This window comes from Dendrobates tinctorius, unplaced genomic scaffold, assembly GCF_039654945.1.
Source record: "Dendrobates tinctorius isolate UK_male_01 unplaced genomic scaffold, ASM3965494v1 ptg000378l, whole genome shotgun sequence".
Taxonomy (NCBI): Eukaryota; Metazoa; Chordata; class Amphibia; order Anura; family Dendrobatidae; genus Dendrobates; species Dendrobates tinctorius.
In genome coordinates, this window is record NW_027362044.1 from 461,103 (window position 1) to 486,456 (window position 25,354).

The window sequence follows — 25,354 nt, forward strand, 5'->3', positions numbered from 1 at the left end:
CAAGATGGACCATCTTAGAGAATCTATCACAAATCACCCAGATAAGTCATTCTCTGAGACAGGAAGATCAGAAATAAAATCCATTGAGATATGGGTCCATGTCCTCTTGGGCACCGGCAAGGGCATCAGCAACCCACTAGAACGAGAACAGGGTTTAGACCGAGAACAAGTCCCACAGGACTGTACAAAATTTCTGACGTCACGAGATAAGGCAGGCCACCAAAAAGACTGACTCACCAAATCTCTGGTACCAAAAATACCTGGATGACCAGCCAATGCGGAGCAATGAATTTCATACATCACTCTTTCTCCACTGGTCAGGAACATACAATTTTCCCATAGGGCAACGCTCAGGTTTATCCTCCTGAAATTCCTCCAGGGCGCGTCTCAAATCGGGCGAAATGGCAGAAAGAACTACCCCCTCATCTAGGATGGTAGTAGGCTCGGTCACGCTAAGAGAATCGGCAAAGAAACTCCTAGAATGGGCGTCTGCCTTAACATTCTTAGTGCCCGGAAGAAAAGAGACCACAAAATTAAAACGCGTGAAAAACAAGGCCCATCTAGCCTGTCTAGGATTCAAGCGTTTGGCCGACTCCAGATAAATCAAATTCTTGTGATCGGTGAGGACCACAACTTTTGTCTAGCTCCCTCCAACCAATGTCTCCACTCCTCAAATGCCCACTTCATGGCCAACAATTCCCGATTCCCCACGTCATAGTTGCGTTCAGATGGGGAGAACTTTCTATAAAAGAAGGCACAGGGATTCATCTTAGAAGCCACAGGGTCTTTTTGGGACAAAACAGCTCCTGCACCAATCTCAGAAGCATCTACCTTCACCTGAAATGGAAGTGAGACATCAGGTTGCTGTAAAACTGGAGCTGAAGTAAATCTCTGCTTAAGCTCCTGAAATGCTGAGACAGCCTCAGGAGACCAATTCAGCACATCAGCGCCCTTCTTGGTCAGATCAGTCAGTGGTTTGACAATACCAGAAAAATTTACCTATAAATTTACGATAGAAATTAGCAAAACCCAAAAACTTCTGGAGGGCCTTCAAAGAAATGGGCTGAACCCAATCATAAATGGTCTGTACCTTGACCGGGTCCATTTCAATAGTCGATGGAGATGAGATAAATCCCAAAAATGAAATCCTCTGTAGACCAAAGAGGCATTTCGATCCCTTAACAAACAGGGAATTCTCCCTCAAAATCCGGAACACAGTCCGGACGTGTTCCACATGAGAATCCCAATCACTAGAAAAGATCAAAATATCATCCAGATAGGTGATCAAAAACTTATCCACAAAGTCACGGAAAATATCATTCATAAAGGACTGGAAGACAGAAGGGGCATTAGTGAGCCCAAAAGGCATCACCAGGTACTCAAAATGTCCCTCCGGAGTATTAAACGCCGTCTTCCATTCATCCCCGTGCTTGATGCGAATAAGATTATACGCCCCCCCTGAGGTCAAGCTTAGTAAACCAGCAGGCACTCTTAACTCTGGAGAATAAATCAGACATCAGAGGTAACGGGTACTGATATTTAGCAGTCATCTTGTTAAGGGAACGATAATCAATACACGGTCTTAATGAACCATCTTTCTTGGCCACAAAAAAAACCCCAGCACCTAAAGGTGACGAGGATGGTCTAATATGACCCTTCTCCAATGACTCCTTAATATAGGATCGCATAGCATCATGTTCGGGAACAGATAAGTTGAAAAGCCGACCCTTGGGAAATTTACACCCAGTCATCAACTCAAATGCACAGTTATAACTCCTATGAGGAAGCAAAGACGCAGACTTGCTCTCACTAAATACATCAGAAAAATCGGCTAGATAATCAGGAATATCATGAGACTGAGGAGAGGTGGAGAAAACAAGAGCGTCCCTAAGAACACACTGACAACCCCAACTCACCACAGACCCAGATTTCCAATCCAAAACTGGATTATGAGATTGCAACCAAGGAAAACCCAGAACAATAGTATCATGCAAATTATGCAGCACCAAAAATTTACAATTTTCTTGGTGATCTGGGGCAACTCGCATTGTCACTTGGGTCCAAAACTGAGGTTTATTCTCCGCCAAAGGAGTAGCATCAATACCCCTCAAAGGAATAGGCGTCCGCAGAGGCGTCATGGAAAAACCACAACGTTTAGCAAAGTCCAAATCCATCAGATTCAACGCTGCTCCTGAATCCACAAAAACCTTCGTGGAAAACGTGGATAAGGAGCAGATCAGAGTAATTGCCAAAAGAAACTTAGGTTGTATACTGCCCACAGCAAATGTTTGTGCAAAAGGTTTCTCTCGTTTTGGGCAGACAGAAATAGTATGAGAGACGTCTCCACAGAAAAAACACAGCTTATTACACCTTCTAAACTCCTGACGTTGCGCCCTAGACAAAACCCCATCACTTTGCATAGGTTCAGACGTTTGTTCAAAAGGTGGCAGCGCCTCCCGTGTAGTTTTATGTTCACGTAAACTCCGATCAACTTGAATGCTTAATGACATAGAATCATCCAGACCAGAGGGAACTGGAAATCCCACCATAACATCTTTTACGGTCTCTGATAACCCCTTCCGAAAGAGAGCTGCCAATGCATTCCATGTAGTAAGGACCGCCCACTTTTGGAATTTTTGACAGTATAACTCTGCAGAATCCTGACCCTGGTTTAATGCCAACAGGGTTCTCTCAGCTTGATCAACAGCATTAGGTTCATCATACAACAACCCCAAGGCTTGAAAAAATGCATCCATATTAGTCAGAATAGGATTTTCAGGTGTCAGAGAAAAAGCCCAATCCTGGGGATCGCTGCGCAGGAAGGAGATGACAATTTTAACCTGCTGCACAGAGCTCCCCGATGAGTTAGGCTTCAAGGCCAGAAATAATTTACAATTCTTAAAATTCTGAAATTTAGACCTATCCCCAGAAAACACATCAGGAGTAGGGCTCTTAGGTTCAGCAGCATGTGACTGAATAAGGTAGGTGGAAATTCCCTGCACTTCAGCAGCCAGCTGCTCCACACGATCAGACAATTGCTTAATCTCCATTAGGAAAAAGAAAAAAAAAAATCCTCCTACGGCCCCAGAGAAAGAGGAAAAAATATATATATAAAAAAAAAAAAAAAATCCTGACCTTTTTTTTTAACAACTTTTTCCTGCTTTTGAGTACCCTAGAATCTGCGGTATGGCTGGTGATTCTGTTATGAATGGGTCACCGAGGAGAAAAAAGCAAAACAAGCTAAGTCACAGAAAACCAGAGAGGTTGGTAACTATGCAGATCCCTGATCCTACCACACAACTAGCAGCAGCCGTGGAGCGTACCTACGATGTTCCTAGACGCTTCGTCACAGCCGGAGGACTAAATAAGCCTGAAGCATGAAAAGGGGAAAACTAACTGCCCCAGAGCAGACCCCAAAGGAATAGATAGCTCCCACACATGTATTGACGTGAAACAAGATGAAGGCACAAACACGGGCAGGAAAATAGGCTGAGCAAACCATGGGGCCCAAACTAACCAGAAAGGAAAGACACTGTCTGCAACCTGCAAAAAACCCTACAAAAATAATGTCCAACACTTCTGATAGCAGAATTAACCCTGAAGTCACTAGACTTCCACTATATCAGCACTCTGAAATATTCTGAGACAGAGCAAAAAGAGACCAAACCTGTAAGGGACAAAAAGCAAAATACTGATAAATAAGAGTGGAAATTCAGCACAGCCCCCATCCGGGGCTGGCTGACCACACAAAAAACTGAATAGACCAACAAAATCAAGTGTGAACTATAAAAAAAGGGGGAGACAGAAGCGCACAATAGGGTCTTATCCAATGATATAAACGTTTCACAGATATGGATCCACTCACCTGGTTCAGTTGTGTGGAACACAACAACCATAAGCACAAATGGGTAGGATCTGATGAACTGCAGCAATCAGGAATAAAAAGAAAGTTATAATCACTGCTTGGTCCTTGGATTAACTCCTTGTGAACTTTGGACTGGAACAGCGCGATCCTGAAAGCCGGACTTCTCTCCTTCCTATATATGCAAAATCAAGTGTGAACATTAACCGAAAAACTTAGCTTTAGATGACTGGAATAGAGCTGAAAACCAAGAGCTGACAAGCCAGAAGGAATCACCAGCAACTGAATAGGGTGTTGGCTGTCTTAAATCCAATCTGAGACTCCTGAGGTCCAATCGTCATCCTCATTCTCAGGTGGCAATCTCCACCTATCAAATCAGCCTCACTACCTCCTGTTACCACCAGAGGGAGTCTGGAAGGAGAACTCACAACTGGTGAACCAGAGAATGAACTCACAACAGGGACCACTCACCTCGTCATGTGTAATGTGTGATCACTGCTCCTGTACTGATGTGGGACCCTGTTGTGAGTTCATTTTCCCCTTCATTACTGAGGCCCGAGGAACTCCCTCTTCTGGTTAAGAAAGGTAGTGAGCCTGATTGTCAAACACCTGAGGCTGATGATGAGGACTGGCTGAGTGGAGTTACGGATTGGATATAAGGCTGCCGACGCCCTTCTGCCCTGCGGGTGATTTCTCTGTGGGATCCTTGGAGACCAGTCTGAATTCCTGCTCCTCCAAAGCTAAGTTTGCTGCTCGGCCTTTTGCTTTTGTGCTTTGACTTTGTTTTTGCTTTGTTTTTCTGGATTTCTGCCATTCCCTGCTGGGGTGTGCTGAATTCATTTAGCTCTGTCTTCTGAAAATACCTAAGTGCTGATTCAGTTTTTGAAGCCTAGCTGCTTCAGGGCCTTTTTCATATCAGCTGGTTGGCTTATGTCTTTGATAGGGTTTTGGCAGATTGCAGACAGCAGCCTTCCTGTCCTTTCCTATCTAGGTAGTTTTGGGGCCCCGTCTTTGCTCAGTCTATCTTTCTGTCTGTGTTAGTATTTTCATCTTGCTTCACCGTCATTATATGTTGGGGGCTGCCTATTGCTTTGGGGTCTGCTCTGGGGCAGTTTAGATTTCCCCTTTCTTTCTTTAGGCCTATGTATTTCTCCGGCTGTGATCGAGGGGTCTAGGGCATCGTATGAACCCCCCACGGCTACTGCAAGTTGTGTTGATAGGTTCAGGGGTCTGCAATCTGATAGTTGCCAACTTCTCTGGTTTTCTGGACTTAGCTTGTATTTCTGCTTTTGCCTCCTACGGTGACTCATTCATAACAGGACCCCTCACCTCGTCATGTGTGATCACTGCTCCTGTACTGATGTGGAGACCCCTCACCTCGTCATGTGTAATGTGTGGTCACTGCTACTATACTGATGTGGGGACCCCTCACCTCGTCATGTGTGAACACTGCTCCTGTACTGATGTGTGGACCCCTCACCTCGTCATGTGTAATGTGTGGTCACTGCTACTGTACTGATGTGGGGACCCCTCACCTCGTCATGTGTGATCACTGCTCCTGCACCGATGTGGGTACCCCTCACCTCGTCATGTGTGATCATTGCTCCTGTACTGATGTGTGGACCCCTCACCTCGTCATGTGTAATGTGTGATCACTGCTCCTGTACTGATGTGGAGACCCCTCACCTCGTCATGTGTAATGTGTGGTCACTGCTCCCGTACTGATGTGGGGACCTCTCACCTCGTCATGTGTAATGTGTGGTCACTGCTCCTGTACAGATGTGTGGACCCCTCACCTCGTAATGTGTGGTGACTCGTACTGATGTGTTGTCATTTTTGCGGTTTGGTGACATTTCTACTATTTTGGAGCCAGATCTTTCCATTAAGACTCCGGACCCCGGTCCAGAACCTGAGATCTTCTTGAACATTGTGAATCCAGCATTTGTACCATCTCCCCCTCCCCCGGCAATGCTGCCTCTGTATGAGCCGACCGTATCTGGACTCGTGCGTGGTAAGAACTCCACCTTAATAAGGTGGCCTGATGGCTCCTCATTGTCTCTGTCTTTCTCTTCTTATTGGGAGACACAGGAACCGTGGGTGTGTGCTGCTACCTCTAGGAGGTTGACACAATGCCATGAAAAAAATGTTAACTCCGCCTCCGTAGTATACACCCCTCCGACCGGCTGTAGCACAATCAGTTTTGCTTAGTGTCAGATAGGAAGTGTATAGGGGTCTCTCACAGACCCATGCCTGCCTCAATGCGCGTCGTTCCTTTTCAGGTAACCATGGCGGGATACAGAGTAGATCGGCTACATCTGTATTCCCACATTGGGATTATGAGTACGGCGTGTACTGCCACCCTGTATCCTCATAAATCCCATTGACAGGACCCTAGCTGTTGTGAATTCGCTTTCTGGCCTACCTCTGGTTACTTGTGAAGGTAGTGGAGCTGGGTCTATTGACAGAGTGGTCGCGAGTTTTTTTTCCGGGCTCCCTCTGGTGGTTACTGGAGGTAATGGAGTTGATCTAATTAACAGAGGCCTGCCACCTGATAATGAGGAGGACAATTGGAGATCTGGGGTTTCTGACTGGATTTAAGACGGCCGACTCCCTCTATCCCTGCTGGTGATTTTCTCCTGCCTCCTGAGGTCTTAGTTTCCAACTCAGTCCCTGCATTCTCAGATAAGTGTACTTTTGCTATTGTTCACATTTGCTCTGGTTTTGACTATTTCAGTTTTGTGTGGTCAGCCAGCTGTGGCTGTGCTGAATTCCCATCCTTATGTTACTGCTTGTGCCTGTTTGTTTTTGTCCCTTATTAGATTGGCCTCTTTTTGCTCTGTTTTCAGAATATACCCAAGTGCTGATATAGTGGGCGAAGTCTAGTGACTTCAGTGTTTTTTTTATCAGACGTGTTGGGCATTTTTTGCAGGGTTTTTTTGCGTGATTGCAGACAGAGTCTTTCCTTTCCTGTCCTTTCTAGTTAGTGTGGGCCCCATCATTTGCTCAATCTATTTTCCTACCTGCGTTTGTGTTTTCATCTTGTCTCACCGGCAATATATATGTTTGTGGGCTATCTATTCCTTTGGGGTCTGCTCTGGGGCAGTTAGTTTTCCCTTTCTTGCTTTAGGCTTATTCAGTTTTCCGGCTGTGTCGAGGCATCTAGAATCATCGTAGGTACGCTCCACGGCTACTGCTAGTTGTGTGGATAGGATCAGGGGTCTGCAATCCGCTCAGTTACCAACCTCTCTGGTTTTCTGTGGCTTAGCTTCGTCTTGCTTTTCTCCTCGGTGACCCAATCATAACACCTAGCCCTTAACACGGACTCGTGTTCAGGTAATCGTATCTGGTCCTGACCTTCGTCTCCCATCACTCGCCTTACAGAGCCTGATGATCGAGTGAGATGCCCTGCAGAAAAGATTTGGGACAGCAATCTTTTCGTCAGGTAAACTGCTCCCTGTCACGGGCGTAGCTGAAGGCAAGAGGCTGCAGCATTTTTTTATTGAAGGAAAAAATAAGAAAGAGAAGCTCTTTTTCTTGCATTTATGGAAGAATCACTGTTTCCCTGTGCTCCGTGGCTCTGACTTATCTTAAGAGTTAGTACCTGCTTCCAAGCACTGCAGGAATGCAGATTGCGGCGCAGCTTCCAATCCTTCCTCCTGCTCTGGCATTATGCTCCTGGGCTCCAGCGGTCATCAGCACGCGCTTCTGATGTCAGATCCGCCGCCTCCTCAGCATTCATTTCTTTTTCTGGTGCCTGCTGCACCGCTGCCCTTCTTAGCTCCGCCCCTACTGGTCACATGGTGCTGACCTAATCTCAGGTCCTGCGTGCACCCACTGCTCTTGTGAGCTCCGCACCTACTGGTCACATGGTGCTGATGTCATCACAGGCCCTGCTGGCACCACTGCTTGCTGATTTCCGCCCCTACTGGTCACATGGTGCTGACATCATCACAGGTCCTGCTGCACCACTGAAAGAATATTACAGCACAGGTCTTTTTCTTGCACCTGCGCTGTAATATTCTTTCAGTGGTGCAGCAGGCACCAGAAAAACAAATGAACGCTCAGGAGGCAGCGCCAAATTCAAAAGCAGGACATGACTGATGTATGTGAGGCGTCTGGCAGAGGAGGAAAGCCCTGCCCCCCTGACAAATATCAGGTATGTCTGACCAATTTTAAAAACGATTATTTCGGCGGTGGAAGGGATGCTAAATAAAAGAGCCACCTTGACAGAATGCAGCATTAGTGCTGCACAAGGTGGCTCTTTTACTTAAAAACGCCTGCAGGGGGTGACAGGTTCACTTTAACCCCGAGGGTTGGCAACCATCGTTAAATATTTTGTATGTACCTCATGAAATAACAAGTTCCCCTCGGGTCAGTCCTCCCCACTCTGCTCAGAACGCAGCAGACCCACTGTATTATCTGTGTTAAAGAGCAGGTGCAGCCCCCCTGCCTTTCCTGCCAGGGAGCTGGATGAAGCCATCCTGCCTGCCGCCCAGGGGTCAGCCATTGCCGCTGGAGACAGTGAGTGTCCGGGATGGGCCTCTTCCTTATCTAAGTCCGTGGCTAACCTTATCAAGGTATCACGGAACCTGGAACCTGGTAACGGTGCTTGACAGATTGCCACCTCAGACTCCAGTGGACACAGGTGCATCAAAGGAGTCCTTTTTCTGGACCTTCTGGAGGCTGTAAAAGGTTGAGACAGGACCACCAAGCCAGGTCCCCTTCTTACTCCATCTCACCGCCAGAGTTTCTCTGGCTGTCTGCCTCCTCCCGGTCCTCCCCAGAATCATGTGAGGCATTTTTAGAGACACGCTCGGAGGAGGGTTCTGAGTACGGGCCAGAACAGCCTAGGGCGTTAAGGATATGGTCCAGGACCTCATTGCTGCAGTCAATGAGTCCTTAACATTAAGGATGCCACATCGAAGCCTGATGATCAGGCTCTTACATTTAAGCGGCATAGGTCCCCCTCCAGGGTCTTCGCCACCCACAGGGGTTTTGAGGAGATGTTGGCCAGGGAAAGGGTAAACCCAACCAGGCGGTGTCAGAAGGGAAGCCGTTTTGGGATCTCATATCCAGATCTCACTACCAACTGGACCCCCCCCCCTTCGGTGGATCCACCAGTGTCCAGACTCTCTACCAAAACAGTCCCTCCACTCACCAGTGGGGCACCCCTGGAGGATCACGATAGGAGGGTAGAGTCCTTGGCAAGATCCACCTTTAAGGCAGCAGCCGCTATATTGTGTCCAGCCTTCGTCTCAGCTTGGGTAGCTAAGTCTGTTTCAAGATGGGTCAAACAGCTTTAGACAGGGCATATTGGCTGGGGCCCTGTCAGCAGAACTAGTGGAGTTCGCAGACCAAATCTCTCTGGTCGGGAATTCCCGACTTTTTGGTCCATTGTTAGATCAAATCATTAAAGATGCAACTGGGGGCATAAGCTTCCATCTCCCTCAGGCCAGGTCTCATCGATAGATTTTCAAACGAAAGGTCCAATCCTTTTGTCGTGCCCCAGTGGCAGACGCCTATGCTCAGGGCCCACAGAGGTCGCATGATCTTACAGACAGGAAGAAGGTGTCCTTTTGGGCCTCAGCTTCAAGGCACCCTCGCAGTTCCCACAGCGAAGCTACCATGTCGGGCCAGGCAGAGCTTCTTCAGCCTGACGCCTGCTGGGATTACAGCTCCCTTCCCAGTCCTTCTCCCACACTAGGGGGCCGCCTTCTCTTCTGCAGAGATGTCTGGCGGAGTCAGTAATTGATACCTGGGTAAGGGAGGTGGTATCCACAGGATGCAACATGGACTTCAGCGTGCTTCCGCGAGGCCGTTTTTTCTGTCTCAACCACCAACTGCCATGGCCTAAGGCTTTTTTGAGGCAATCAGTTCTCTCCTCAGCGCAGGAGTAATCATCCCTGTTCCCGAGCAGGAACGTTTTATAAGCTTTTACACAAACCGGTTTGTAATACCAAAAAAAAAAAAAAAAAATGGCTCGGTTCGTCCCATACTAGACTTCAAGAAGTCAAACAATTGGGTCCGCCTACGCCACTTCAGGATGGAGTCGATCCGGTCTGTGATTGCCTCTATGGAGGATCAGGAATTCCTATGCTGCATAGATATTTGGGATGCCTACCTGCACGGCCCCATTTTTCAGGGACATCAAAGAATTTTGCGCTCCGCTGCCCAGCAGCAGCATTCCCAGTTGGTGGCCCTACCATTTGGGCTGGCAACAGCCCCAGAATTTTTTCGAAGATTATGGCCGCAATGGTAGCCATATTAAGGGTCAGAGGTATAGTATTAGTCCCATATCTCAACGATATTCTCGTCCAAGCACCCTCTTTCGATCAGGCTCAGGAAAACCTATCTGCGGTTCTAAACACGCTGTCCCGGTTTGGTTGGCTCTTCAGGGAAAAAAATCCCGCCTTACACCAACACAACGCCTAGAGTTCTTAGGGATGCTAATCAACACCCGCTGCTCGAGGGGCTTTCTTCCCGAAAGGAAGTGGATTACTCTCCGGCAGGGAATTTGTTCTCTGCTAGAATCCCAACTCCTATCTTTTTGCGCTGCCATGAGAGTCCTGCGGAGGATGGTGGCAGCCTCAGAGGCAATACCCTTTGCCCTGTTCCGTTCCAGGATACTTCAGAAGGACACCCTCCTTCAGTGGTACAGGTCCGTCTCTTCATTGGATTGCCCCTTCCTCCTTCCCAGTCAGGTCAGGCAGTTCCTCAAGTGGTGACTGACCTCCCCCCCCTCATCTATCTGGGGCGGTCCTTTTTTCCCCCTGTCCACTGGCAGGTGATAACTACGGATGTCAGCCTCCTGGGCTGGGGAGCGGTATTCCATCACCTGGCGGTCCAGGGGTGATGGTCAAGGTGAGAATCCTCACTGTCGATCAACATTCTAGAATCAACCGGCGTCTTTCCAGCACTCCTACACTAGGAAGGATGCCTCAAGGTTCAGCCAGTCCGGATTCAGACGGTCAATGCCACAGAAGTGGCATACATCACTCACCAGGGGGAACCAGGAGTCCCCAGGCGTTGGCAGAGGCATCAAGAACCTTCAGCCGGGCGGAAGCAGCGATTCCGGCAATATCGGCAGTTTGCATTCCCGGTACAGACAACGCGGCCACCGACTTCCTCAGTCGGGAGGGGCTCGCAGCAGGAGAATAGTCCTTACATCAGTACGTATTCCATCAAATCTGCCGGCTATGGGGGACTCAGGATGTGGACCTTCTGGCATCTCGACAGAACAGAAGGGTCTAATAGTTTGTCTCCAGGTGCTGCGATCTTTTGGCGTAGGGGTCGACGTGCTGGTTATTCCCTGGTCCCTCCCCTTCCTCTCCTACCCAGGTTGCTAAAGGGGAGCAGGGCGGAAGGGGTGCCGGTCATATTGGTCGCCCCATACTGGCCCAAGAGGGCCTGGTTCGCAGAAATTATCAATCTTCTCGCAAGCACCCCCTGGAGACTCCTCGACATACTAGAGCTCCTGGCTCAGGGGCCGTTTTACCACCCGAATTCTTGGTTGCTCAATTTGACGACTTGGCCATCTAAACCACAATACTGAGAGCAGCGGGGTTTTTTTCGGACCGAATCATTAATAAAATGATCCAGGCTAGGAAGCCATCTTCTTCAGGGTCTTTTATCGAGCCTGGAAGGCTTATTTTAGCTAGTGTGAGTCTAATCACATCACACCTATACCCTGTTGCCTACCATCTGTCCTAGCCTTCCTCCAGGCAGGATTAGATGCCGGTATTGCCCTAAGTTCCCTGAAAGGCCAAGTATCTGCTCTCTCTATTCTTTTCCAACGGAATTTGGCCTCTCGCCTGCGGGTTAAAACTTTTCTTCAAAAGGTGGCATACAGCTCCTCCTTACAGATCCCCAGTGGATCCATGGGATCTTAACCTGGTCTTGGAAGCCTTGACAAATTCACCCTTGGAGCCCCTCCAGGAAGCTCCCATATCCCTTGTGTCCTGGAAGGTGGTATTTCTCATAGCCATCACCTCCATCAGGCGGGTTTCAGAGTTGGCGGCGCTGTCCTGTCGCCCTACATTTTTTACTATGCACCAAGACAACGTTGTTTTGCCGCTCCTCCTTCCTTCCTCCCTAAGGTGGTATCGTCCTTCCACCTGAGCGAGGACATAATCCTACCGTCATTTTGCCCCAACTCACCCTCTGGAGCGTTGTTTCAATAAGCTGGACCTGGCCAGGGCGATAAGGGTCTACCTGGCCAGGACTGCTCCTTTCAGGGAAACAGACTTGCTCTTTGTCATTCCTAATGGGGTGAGAAGAGGCCTTCCGGCCTCTAAGGCAACAATCGCCTGCTGGATCAGTATGGCAATTCTGGAAGCCTACCGGGTGAAGAACAGGGTGTCCCCTGCTGGGGTCAAGGCTCACTCAACCAGGGTGATGGGCTCCTCCTGGGTGGCACACCATAGGGCATCAGCCATGCAATTGTGCAAGGCAGCCACCTGGTCGTCTGTTAATACCTTTTCAATGTTCTATAAGGTCCATACCTAGGCTTCAGTGGACGCCAGCCTAGGCAGAAGAATTTTTCAGGCGGCAGTGGTGAGTTCTCCGACCTGAAGGAAGTTTGTCTTCTCCTTCCCCAGGGACATGGTTTTGAACGTCCCACGGTTTCTGTGTCCCCTAATGAGACGAAAGAGAAAACAGGATTTTGGTTGCTTACCGTAAAATCTGTTTCTCAGAGTTTTCATTGGGGGACACAGCGCCCTCCCATGGTTTTGTTACTTGTAATGAATATATGATGACTTGCATGGTAATGTCTCCTCCTACTGCTTTTTCACTAACTGATTGTCCTACAGCCTGTCGGAGGGGTATATACTGTGGAGGCGGAGTTAACTTTTTTCATGGCATAGTGTCAACCTCCTAGTGGCAGCAGCATACACCCACGGTTTCTGTGTCCCCCAATGAAGACTCTGAGCAACAGATTTTACGGTAAGCAACCAAAATCCTGTTTTTCCTTCCATGGTCTAATGTTAAGTCTCCTCTTCTTTGATGCAGAGACTCCTCCTGAGGTGTACAGTGCCCTCCGAGAGCTGGGATATGAAACGTTTCGTCCAGGCCAGGAGGAGGCCATCATGAGGATATTGTCAGGTAAACCTTCTTATGATACTTTCCCTTTTATGAAGACACCATGAATGCAGATGGAGAGAGCCAAACCCTAAACCGAGCTATTCCTCATCCTCCCATTCCTTTGGGTTCCTGACTGCGGCGGCTTCCTCCTCCTCTGCTCATCTCCTTTAAGTTCCTAGGTATGGCAGCTTCATCCTCCTCCCCCCCCCCCCCCCCCCCCGCTGGGTTCCTGGCTGCTGCGGCCCTCATCTCCCTTCCCCCCGCCAATCTCTTTGGGTTCCTGGGCTGCTGCTGTTTTCCTCCTCCCCCCTTCTTTGTGGGTTCTTGGTTGCAGCAGCCTCCTCTCCCCTCTCCCCTCCCCCATCTCTGTGGGTTCTCTTGGCTATGTTGGTCTCTCTTCCCTGCCCCAATCTCTGTGGGTTCCTTGCTGCTACGACCTCCTCCTTCTGTCTCTTTGGGTTTCTGGCTGCTGCGGCCTCCTCCTCCCGTCTTTGTGAATTCCTGGCTGTGGCAGCTCATCCCTCTGTTCCTCTCTTCCTGTTGGTTCTTGGTTGTAACGGCCTTCTCCACCTCTCTTCTCTGCGAGTCCCTAGCTGCAGTGGTCTCCTCTTTCCCCTTTTTGTAGTTTCTGGCTGCGATGGCTTCCTTCTTCCCTGCCACAATGGGTTACTGGATGTTGCGGCCTCTTTTTCATTCCTCCTCTTCTGTGGGTTCCTGGGTTTGGCAATGGTTTCCTCACCCCTCCCCCCGTACCTCTGTGGGTTCCTGGACACTTTCTTGTCTGTGTTTTCCAAGATGTAGCCGCCACCTCCTCTTTCCCCTTTTCTGTGGATTTCTGGTAGCTTCCTCTGTGGGTTTCTAGCTAGATGTTGAAGCAGTAATATTCCTCTTGTGTCACTGGGATGGACTACCCCAAAATGTCCTTCGTCCTAATTGGATTTGTTGACCCTGAATGTTTTCTTATTTATTCTACTCATTTATATAGCCCATTATTTTCACAGCGCTTTACAAACATTATTGGCACTGTCCCCATTGGGGCTCACAAACTAGATTACCTGTCAGTATGTCTTTGGAGTGTGGGAGGAAACTGAAGAACCCAGAGGAAACTCATGCAAACTCCTTGCTTATGTTGTCCTTGGTGCGATTTGAATCCAGGACCCCAGCGCTGCAAGGCTTCAGTTTTAATCACCGAGCCACTGTTCTTGTCGGGGTAGCTATTTAGGGAGGGCTAAATTAACCCTTCACGGTTGATCCAGTGATTTCCAAATTAGTTCATAGGGCGTTGCTAGCAACTGGGAATGACCACACGGAGACCGGGGTCTCTGTACGGGAGGATCCATGCAGATCACTAAGCCCCTTTATTTTAGTCACTTCTTTTATAACATTTTGCTTAATTATGCAAAGTTCTCAACTACCAATAACTTCATTTCTCTTTGTAAGCCAATAATATTGCAAGAAAACCGGAATATGTCCCTAGTTACGTGATGTAGAGAATAGAACAATACCACATTCTTTTAGGGTCTCATATCTTGTACAAGCTAGAACAGTCTAGTTTCATAACAGCTGCGAACTTTCATCTAATTACAAAATTTATCTTGTAAACAACACAATGGCGTCGCAAGCACAAAAATGGAGTCTGAAGAACAAGATATCCCGTACATTTGAATACTGTACTTCACATTCTTAATGACAAATTTGAAACACGGACCGTCACATCCGAGCATAAGTGCGAACAGGTGCTTAACCTATTGTCACCAACTCGTATACACTCAAACAGAAAAATAACATGCAAACATGAAAAATGAATTGCATTACTGCATTAGAAGTATGAAAAATTGAGACAGTTTAGCGCATAAAATGGCCAAGTTATGTGTACCTGGAAGCCATGGTAAGTCATTTCTTGTTTTCCAGGACCTTGTTCTTAATGACATCCCGCATAGTCTGACAGAATTAACATGTGGTTTACAGCTGGCTGGTGGTCTTCGGGCTCAGAGCCAGCTGGGAGGATGTTGAAGGAACGACAAGTTCAGTTTTCAGTAACCACCCTGATAGAGCGACAGATGGAGAGTGGCAATTTCCTTTTTATATTACTAGTCAGATAAGTAGTTGTTTGTTAAAGGGGTTGTCTAGGACTAACATTGGTGGCCTATCCTTTAGAAGGGGTTATCAATATCTGATCAGCTGAGGAGCGCACCTGTCATCCCTGCCGATCAGTTTTTTCCAGTGCCCCAGGTGGCATCCCGGGTGGCTGCACCGCGGGACAGCTGGTCGACGCGTGTGCATGATGTTGCCCTCTTGGGCATTGGAGGAGTGCTGGTTGGCGGGCATGCCAGAGCTTTGGAGGACAGCTGATCTGCAGGGATGCCAGATGTCACTCCCACTCGCATTGGAGGACCGCTGATCGGCGGGGATGCTATGTCGCTCCCACACACACCAGAGGACAGCTGGTCGGCGGGGATGCTATGTCGCTCCCACGCACACCAGAGGACAGCTGATCGGCGGGGATGCTATGTCGCGCCCACGCACACCAGTGGACAGCTGATCGGCGGGGATGCTATGTCGCGCCCACACACACCAGAGGACAGCTGATCGGCGGGGATGACAGATGTCACTCCCACTCATACTGGAGGACAGCTGATCGGCGGAGTTGCCAGATGTCCCTCCCACGTGCATCGGAGAACAGCTGATCGGAAGGGATGCTAGATGTCACCCCCATCCACATTGGAGAACAGCTGATCGGAAGGGATACTAGATGTCACCCCCACACGCATCGGAGGACAGCTGATCGGCAGGGATGCCAGCTGTTGCTCCCACACGCATCAGAGGACAGCTGAGCGGCAGGGTTGCAAGCTGTCGCTCCCATGCTCATCAGAGGACAGCTGATCGGCGGGGATGCCAGAAGTCGCTTCCACTTGCTCCAGAGGACAGCTGGTCGGTATGGATGCCAGATGTCACTCCCACTCGCATTGGAGGACAGCTGAACTGCTGGGATGCCAGATGTCACTCTCCCACTGATTATAGTGATGACCTATCTTAAGAATAAGCCACTAATGAATGTCCTGGACAAGTCCTTTACTTCGGTTTCTGATCAGAGCCTACCCCAGATCACCCCCTACCGTGCCCCCCCCCCCTCGTCTTTTTCCCTAGGCTAGACTGCAATAGAAGAGCTGGGGTTTAACTAGGTGAGCAACAAGAGGGGTTTGATTTATCTCTTTATGCAGAAGCCATGCTGTACATTTTTTAGGATTGTAAGCCTCAAACCTCTTAAATTCTCAGCATTTCAAAGGAAATGAGATCTACAGTGAATTGATTCCTAAATTCTTGTACCCCTCTCTGCAGATTCCAGAGTTTCAACTCTGACCTTCTCCAACCTTTTGCGATCTGTATCTCTGCTGGTAATTACTGAGGTGGAGGGGACAGGTTAGGATTCTCTTCTCCTACTTCATGTCCCCTTCTTTCCACATTCTCCCTGTCTCTTCCTCGCTCTCACAACTTCTCAGTCTCTGGTTTCTCTTGATGTTCTGCTATACTCCAGCGTCCAGAAAAAGTTTCTCAAAGCAAAATTACATTTGTGAATCACTATGGGCAAAGCAATGTCACTACTGGGACAATAATAGCCTATATCCCAGCAGATCTGTGGTCATATCTTATTGCTATCCTGTTCAAAATGGTTTACAAAAAGATGGCATCCTCCTCAATCACTATCTTTCCAGCTCTTCTCTAGTGAACCACAGACTCCAGCCAAGAGGCTCTGCCATTGGTGATCGAGAGGAATATCTGTATCCTGTCTGACGGCTGGGCGAATGTAGCACAGCTAAATGCATGGGGCTAGCAGAAGACCGTCCTTGATTCTAACACCCTAGATTTTCAGTTGTGGATGCCTGGATGGTTCTTCAGCAAACTGTCAGTTGGCGCATCCAGCTTGATAGCGATGTTTACAATTGGTTGGTGGGATCTTTCGTAGTGATGGGTGTGCTGACTTCGGATTCATTGATCTGACCTTCTGTCCTTGATATACAGTTAGGTCCATATATATTTGGACAGAGACAACATTTTTCTAATTTTGGTTCTAGACATTACCACAACGAATTTTAAACAAAGCAATTCAGATGCAGTTGAAGTTCAGACTTTCAGCTTTCATTTGAGGGTATCCACTTTAAAATTGGATGAAGGGTTTAGGAGTTTCAGCTCCTTAACATGTGCCACCCTGTTTTAAAGGTACATTAGTAGCGGGAGGAAACACAAGTTGTTCAGTCTTTGACAGGTTCTGTTTCAGATATAGTGAGGACATGATGTTAGACACAGCGTTTAGACAATTGCCGGTGTTTTCTAGAAAGGCAGGCGTGATGTCAGGAGAAGAAGCGTATAATTGGGTGTCGTCCGCATAGAGATGGTACTGGAACCAAATCTACTGATTATTTGACCAATGGGGCAGTATGCAAAGAGAAGAGGAGGGGGGCCTAGGATTGATCCTTGAGGAACCCCAACAGTAAGAGGAAGATGAGAGGAGGAGGAGCCAGCAAAAGATACAGTAAAGGAGCAATCAGAGAGATGGGAGGAGAACCAGGAGAGAACGATGTCCTTGAGGCCAATGGAACGGAGCATAGTGAGGAGGAGCTGATGATCCACAGTGTCGAATGCTGCAGAGAGATCCAAGAGAATTAGCATGGAGTAATGACCATTTGATTTAGCTGTTAGTAGATCATTAGAGACTTTAGTGAGGGCAGTTTCAGTAGAATGTAAAGAGCGGAAACCGGATTGGAGAGGGTCGAAAAGAGTTTTCTGAGAGATAGCGGATAAGACGGGATTGGACCAGGCATTTCAGAAGTTTAGAGATGAAGGGAAGATTAGAAAACAGGTCTATAGTTAGCGGCACAGTTTTGGTCGAGGGATGGTTTTTTAAGTAGTGTATGTATGATGGCATGCTTAAATGAGGCATTTGGCTGGATCTGAGCACACAGTATGGCTCTGAATACCTCAGAATTCATTCGGCTGCTTCTGTCCTGTGTCACATCAATAAACACTAGTGACCCAGTGCCACTGGCAGCCATGCATGCCCAAGCCATCACACTGCCTCCACCGTGTATTAGGGTTATGCTTTGGATCATGAGCTGTACCACGCCTTCACCATACTTTTCTCTTTCCATCATTCTGGTAGAGGTTTATCTTGGTTTCATCTGTCCAAAGAATGTTCTTCCTGAACTGTGCTGGCTTTTTTTAGATGTTTTTTAGCAAAGTCCAGTCTAGCCTTTTTATTCTTGATGCTTATGAGTGGCTTGCACCGTGCAGTGAACCCTCTGCATTTACTTTCGTGCAGTCTTCTCTTTATGGTAGATTTGGATATTGATACTCCTGCCTCCTGGAGAGTGGTGTTCACTTGGTTGGCTGTTGTGAAAGGGTTTCTCTTCACCATGGAGACTATTCTGCGATCATCCACCACTGTTTTCCGTGGGTTCCCAGGTCTTTTTGCATTGATGAGTTCACCAGTGCTTTCTTTCTTTCTCAGGATGTACCAAACTGTAGATTTTGCCACTCCTAATGTTGTAGCAATTTCTCAAATGGGTTTTTTCTGTTTTTGCAGCTTAAGGATGGCTTGTTTCACCTGCATGGAGAGCTCCTTTGACTGCCTGTTTCCTTCACAGCAAAACCTTCCAAATGCACCACACCTCAAATCAACTCCAGGCCTTTTATCTGCTTAATTGAGAATGACATAACGAAGGGATTGCCCACACCTGTCCATGAATTATCCTTGGAGTCAATTGTCCAGTTACTTTTGGTCCCTTTAAAAACAGGGTGGAACATGTTAAGGAGCTGAAACTCCTAAACCCTTCATCCAGTTTTAATGTGGATACCCTCAAATGATAGCTGAAAGTCTGAACTTCAACTGCATCTGAGTTGTTTTGTTTAAAATTCATTGTGGTAATGTCTAGAACCAAAATTAGAAAAATGTTGTCTCTGTCCAAATATATATGGACCTAACTGTACAATCAGTAGCAATCCCGAAAAGAAGGATGAATTTGACGTATTTTAAAGAGACCCGGATGGATGGATGAGCACACAACTTAATCACTTATTAAAAAGGAAAAAAGAAAAAAGTATGCCAAATGGAATGAAGGGGCATATCTAAAGAAGAATATAATGCTGTTCGCAGGGAATGCAGGGCAAGAGTTAGAAGAGCTAAAGCCCCAATAATGAATTGAGGCTTGCAAGGGAGAGCAAAAGTACCCTCAAAATCCTTTTTTGCTATGTCAAAAGCAAAAGAAAAGTCTCAGATGCTATAGTATTTTTACAGGATGAAAAGGGTTAAGTGGTCAAAAATGATGTTGAGAAGCCAACCTTTTAAATTCCAATTTTGCATCTGTGTTCTCTAAGAAAGCAATTATAACATTAACTGATCTTCACGATGCCATTGAAGGAATATAAGAATCCACTCTGTCCATAAACAGAGAGATGGTGTGGAAAAACTTAGTTAATTTACGTGAATTTAAATCTACTGGTCCAGATGAATTGCATCCTATGGTGCTGAAAGGGTTAGCAGTGGAAATTGCAGAACCACTAGCCAGAATCTTTTGAAAAGTCCTAGAAAACAGTCCCAGAAGATTGGAGAAGGGCAAATGTTGTCCCCATCTTCAAAAAAGGAAAGAAGATGGAGCCAGTGAATTACAGGCCAGTGAGCCTTCTATACCAGGAAAGGTCTTTGAGCAAACCACATGAAACAGCTTGTATGCAAGTACTTGGATAAGAATACAGTAATTAACCAAAGCCAACTTGGGTTTGTAGCAAACAAGTCATGCCAGATTAATCTAATTTTCTTTTATGATGGAATCACTGACTGGGTGGATCAGGGAAATGTGGTAGATATAGTATATCTCGACTTCAGCAAAGCATTTGATAAGCAATCGTATACCATGAAAAAAATGTTCGGTTCCAGCTCCTTTAAAAAACAATCTTCTTTATTAAATCACGTTAAAATAAACATGTGATAACATGCTCTCCTTGCAAAAGTGCCATATCACGGACAGAGGCAACGCGTTTAGATCAGAGCGATCTTTGTTAAAGCCATACTGATTTCTGCGTACAATCTTCTTTATAAAGGGAATTCACCAGTGGTGATCCACATTATCAGTGACATATTGGAAAAGGTCCTCAATGTAATAAAAACAACAAATAACAGACATATATAAAAACACCCCAAAGTAATGCAACATTAATTCATTGTGTTCATTCAATCCACCAGGGAATCTAGTGTTTAGATGATAAATCCAAAAAGCCCCTCGTGTGAGGAGACGCCACCTGATGTCTCCTCCCCGAAGAGGCTTAAGGCCCTTTTACATTTAGCGATGCACCAGCGATCCAACCAGCGATCCGACCCGGTCAGGATCGCTGGTGCATCGCTAAATGATCGCTAGTGAGCTTTCATACAGAAAGATCTCACAGCGATGCAGCAGCGACGCAGCGCACGATACTTACCATTCACACACAGCGATCCTGCGTCCTCCCGCCCGCCTCCAGCGTCGCTCGTCGTCACAGCAGGAAGTCTCAGCAGGAAGCGCCCGACGAGAAATGGAGCCGGACATTCTCGCGCGATCAGCGATGGACAGCGGGGGAGCCGGTCGCTGGTAAGTATCACACATAGCGATATCGCTAGCAATATCGCTATAACGTCACAAAACCAGTGACGTTTTAGCGATATTTCTAGCGATATCGCTTAGTGTAAAACCCCCTTAACTGACCTGTTCAATTCCCTGACCTTGAGAATGAGCCGTATTGCAAGCACGGTGTGTGATAGTGTCTGGTTGCTGCTGACACATTACGGTCTGAGTTATTAGTGATATACAGAGGTTCTCGAATGTGTTTTTAGTTTTCTGGACGTGCACCCCACATAAGAAAGCTTGAAAGCTTTACAATCAAATTTATTAACTATATTTGTAGAATTACAGTTAGTATATTGTTTAATATTGAAACTTGCTGAATTATTCAGGTTATAAAAACTTTTAGTAACAAATGCACGTTTGCACGCTTTGCAATTTTGTGTACCACATTTAAAAAAATCCAGCACAACTCAGCCAAGTTTTTTTAGATTTTCTATTTTCTGAGAAAAACATACTAGGAGAAATGTTATTGCCAATTGTTGGTGCTCTCCTACATTCACACCTGAATACTGTAAGATTTTGGCAATTTGTTCATCTTCAGGTAAAATTGGCAAATACTTGTCTATAATCCTTTTATTTTTGTCAATTGCGAGCTATACTGAAAACAAATATAGGGTTTTTTGTCATATCTGTATTGCGACTAATGTTTGGCATAATCAAATCATTGCAATTGATTTATTTTTTTTGTGAACAATTTTTTGGGCTCTTTATTGTCCAATGAGGATACTTGCGATATTTTAGTTTTTTGGACACATGTTCAAACTCTCCTATCAAATCTGTGTCCTCAGTTATCGTGCATCTCCCTCTCCTGTGTTTCCATCACCCCCATTATCAGGGGGGGGGGGTGACTGGCTTTGATCATGGTGTCCTCAGCCCTCTTGGACCTCTCTCTCCTGTGTTTCAGGCCTTTCCTCCCTGGTGATTCTTTCCACTGGCATGGGCAAGTCTCTGTGTTACCAGCTTCCGGCATACATGTATGCTATGAGGTCTCCATGTGTCACACTGGTCATATCCCCGCTGGTCTCTCTGATGGATGATCAGGTATTGTGCTCTCATGCTTTTCACTTCACTGTTCTGTAATGTGCAACATTAAAGGGTAACTCCACTTGTTAGGTGTCAAATGTATCATCTGTGGGTGCAGTTTTGGAGCCAGACTAGGAGCATCCGCTATTGTTGGGTGGTAGTTCTGGGCATTAGACATCACACATCTTGTGGAGACGTGACAAATTTTTATTGTGTCTTCACCCTACCAATGAACTTGATAATAGGGCTTGGCAGTACAGTAGGAGGTATTCAGAGTGGGCCAGGCTGCAAAGTGGGACAGTCATAGGTACGCGGAGGGGGTCGGACACGAGAGTGGGACAATAGGAGATACGCAGAGGGGGCCGAGCTTGACAGTTCGAGGTAAGCGAACGAGACCGACAGTTGTGTATTCTCTCCCTCCCATTAAGAATTTAACGCTCTGGTGGTGGTGGCAGCTTGTCTTACCTGGCAGTGATCAGTCCTCTTTTTTTTTTTTTTCCTTTCCTCCCTAGGTCTCAGGTCTCCCTTCGAAACTCAAGGCTGTTTGTGTTCACTCTAACATGACACGAACGCAGCGTGAAGCTGCAATGGAGAAGGTGACGTCACGTGGCTGAAAACTCTGTACAAGCGAGCACCTTGTGTTTAAGAGGGGGCTGCGGCACTATCTCCTTTCTGCCGTGTATGCAGCCTGCTGTCTGTGTGGTCCTCCTCACATGTCCTTGGGTTCATCTGGCGGGGGGCTTGTACACTATAAGGCCCAGTTTACACATGCGAGAAACTCTTGAGTGTCGCATGTTAATACTCGGCACTGCTGCCGGCACTCGGGAGCGGAGCGTGCGGCTGTAGGTATTTCTAAGCGGCCTCACGCTCCGCTCCTGAGTGCTGGCGGCAGTGCCGGGTATTAAGATGCGAGACTCATCTGAGTTTCTCGCATGTGTGATCCCGGCCTAACCTTGCATTTAGCCCATATCCTCTTGTAACAGCCGCAGAGTGGTTTTGCACCCCTTCATGTGTCCTGTCTCAGTGCCCTCGGCATGCTAATGATTTGTGTTGCTCCTGCAGGTGAAGCAGGGAAAGGTGCACATTGTCCTGCTGTCCCCTGAAGGCTTAGTCGGAGGAGGCCGGTCAGGCTCCAGCTGCCTGCCTTCTGCTGACCAGCTCCCTCCAGTGGCATTTGCCTGCATAGATGAAGCTCATTGTGTATCAGAATGGTCCCACAATTTTCGGCCATGTTATCTTCGCCTCTGCAAGGTGAGTGAACCCCCCCACTCATCATTCTCTTGTCCCGTCCCCATCCTCATCCCCCTTCCCTCAGTCTATATCGGTATATCAGCGCCCCTCTTACTGTAGGGACATGTGGCGGTGTTACAGAACCCCCCAGCACCCTGAATAGGAGATGCATGTATGATAGGTGCAATGTGAGATGCATACCCCTAATGCAGCAACCGACCGGCTGCGACCCCTGGGCAGAGGTAAGCGAGATATCCCACTTCTGACCTCCCCCCACCTTTGTAAATCCCACGGTAAAGGATCGTGGGTCGCCGGCCACCTGCGGCTATTGTAATGTACGTCTGGCGTCTTAATTGGAGCCTGTTATCTACTGACCCGACATATTGATTGTCCTGTCCTCTGTATGTATATATATTCTGAGACCGGTGAGTAAAATGTTGTCACACTAGAAATACGTGGAGAAGCAGTGATCTTTTATATGTTCCCATGTTACAAAGCCTTTCGAGCCAGCGTCCTTCATCCAGAAGTGAGGAAAAGCAGAGTGGACCTCCTGAAACACGGGGTGGTAATGTAAGGCCTCTTTCACACGTCTGTTGTCGGAGGTCAGCTGAAATCCGCCAAAGGTGAAAAAAACTGATCCATCGCCGTTAAGTGATGTAACGGAAGACCGCGGACCACGGATCCGTGGAAGGTGGAAAGCGGCATCATTTAAAGTGACCGCGGCCTTCATCATTGCGATCTCGCGGGCTTCAATCCATCGCCGTGATATCGCGGGCGTCCATGAGATCTGCCATGATCGAGATTGCCGTGATCTCGCGGGCTTCCATGCACACCGCGATCTCGCGGATTTACATGATCGAGATAGCCGATCTTCCATGTCGCGGGCTTCTATGAGATCGGGCTTCCATGTTCCGAGTGAGTCAGGAGAGAGAGAGATTTTAGCGGCTCCCGGAATGGCATTTATGGGTTAAAATGCTTCCCGGAGTTAAGATTCCGGGCATGCGCGGTTCAAAATAACGTCAACGACAAAAAACGTTACAGGGTCTGTCTCATCCGTCCGGGAGTCGCTAAAATCTTGGCGGATCCGTAAAAAAACGGGTGGGACGGACGACCGTCAGTCAAGATCCGCCAATAATGTAAGCCTATGGGGGAAAAAACGGATCCGCCCCTTTTCTGGCGGATCCGTTTTTTAAAAAAATTGGCGGATTTTGACTGAAGGGGAAAAAACGGAAGTGTGGAACAGGCCTAAGAGGTATTACAGCACAGAAGACCCCGTTATACTGGTGGCAGCAGCGGGATATGATACCCCGTCTATAGGAGTAAAGGACTGAATGGAAAACAACTACTAGAAGTTAGAGGAATACATTAAAAGACCTGGTGGAAGCTCAAGGGTTAATCGCCAGCAACAAAACAAAAGCGGATTTGATAGCAGCCATCATGGAACACGACAGTGCAGCGCCTCCCAATGTGAACGTGGAAGAGACTGAATTCCAGAGGGAGGTAAAGAGCAGACTGGCGTTCTATGGCCCAAACCCTGCAGTAGAGATCGTACGAGAGGTGATGGCTGATATGCGTACCGATCTGAAGGAAAAGATGGCAGAGCGGACCAGGATAGAGCTAGCCAAGATGGAGATGGCAGAGCGGACCCAAATAGAGCTTGCCAAGATGGAGATGGCAGAGAGGAGAGACAGCGAGCAGGGGGAGCTCTGGCCTTCGCCCCGTTACCGTCAGCAGTAAGCCACAAAAAAATCCAGTATAATGCCTTCCGACAGTTGGGGAAGGCAGAGGAAGACATTGATGGCTTTCTGCAGGACTTTGAGCGGCAGTGTGCCCTTCATAAAGTGAAGCCGGAGGATTGGGTTCAGGATCTGGCCAGCAAGCTGACAGGCGTCCGCTGCCCGGCCTATCGCACGGTACCTGATGAGAACTGTATGGACTATGAGCGGGTCAAAAAAGTGATCTTGGCCCGGTATGCGCTGACACCAGAGGCATACCGCCAAAAGTTCCGCGGACTTATAAAACAGGTAAGATACCCACGCTGAATGGGCCTGTAAATTACGGCGGTCACTGCTACAGTGGGTACAAGGGAGTCAAGCAACCACTAAGGAGGACGTCCTCCAGCTCTTCTTGTTAGAATGATTCTTTAATGGACTAACCCCCGAGACACAGGAATGGCTTCGGGACAGACTGCCAATGACTCTTGAGGAGGCCGCTCGTCTGGCCGATGAACATGATGCCAGGAGGTCTCAGTTGCCAGGATCAAAGACTGTCACTAGAGGCCCTTCTATGGGTCTGGAGGCCCCTAAACCACAGAAGATTGTTGGGGGACCAGCTAAAACCCCGGCCTACCAGAGTCCCCCTGGGGCGCGATGCTACACCTGCCATCAGCTGGGGCACCTGCAAAGACAATGTCCCAATCGGACTCAGCGTACCCAGTGGCCAAAGGCGGGAACAGCTACCGTCAAACGGGCTGCTGTACACTACTAAGGTGAAGCTGACCCAGCAT

General features: G+C 47.7%; 1 protein-coding gene across 5 annotated transcripts in view; it reads left to right on the forward strand.

The window, feature by feature from the left end:
- The window catches only part of RECQL4 (RecQ like helicase 4), a 268,983-nt gene that overhangs the window by 74,088 nt on the left and 169,541 nt on the right, over positions 1 to 25,354 (forward strand). For all 5 annotated transcript variants that reach the window (XM_073563098.1, XM_073563093.1, XM_073563095.1 and 2 more), the window contains 5 exons: positions 5,736 to 5,873; positions 12,872 to 12,964; positions 21,500 to 21,636; positions 22,131 to 22,214; positions 22,681 to 22,869. In XM_073563098.1, the coding sequence (XP_073419199.1) occupies positions 5,736 to 5,873; positions 12,872 to 12,964; positions 21,500 to 21,636; positions 22,131 to 22,214; positions 22,681 to 22,869 (641 nt within the window). The remainder of the gene's footprint in view (positions 1 to 5,735; positions 5,874 to 12,871; positions 12,965 to 21,499; positions 21,637 to 22,130; positions 22,215 to 22,680; positions 22,870 to 25,354) is intronic.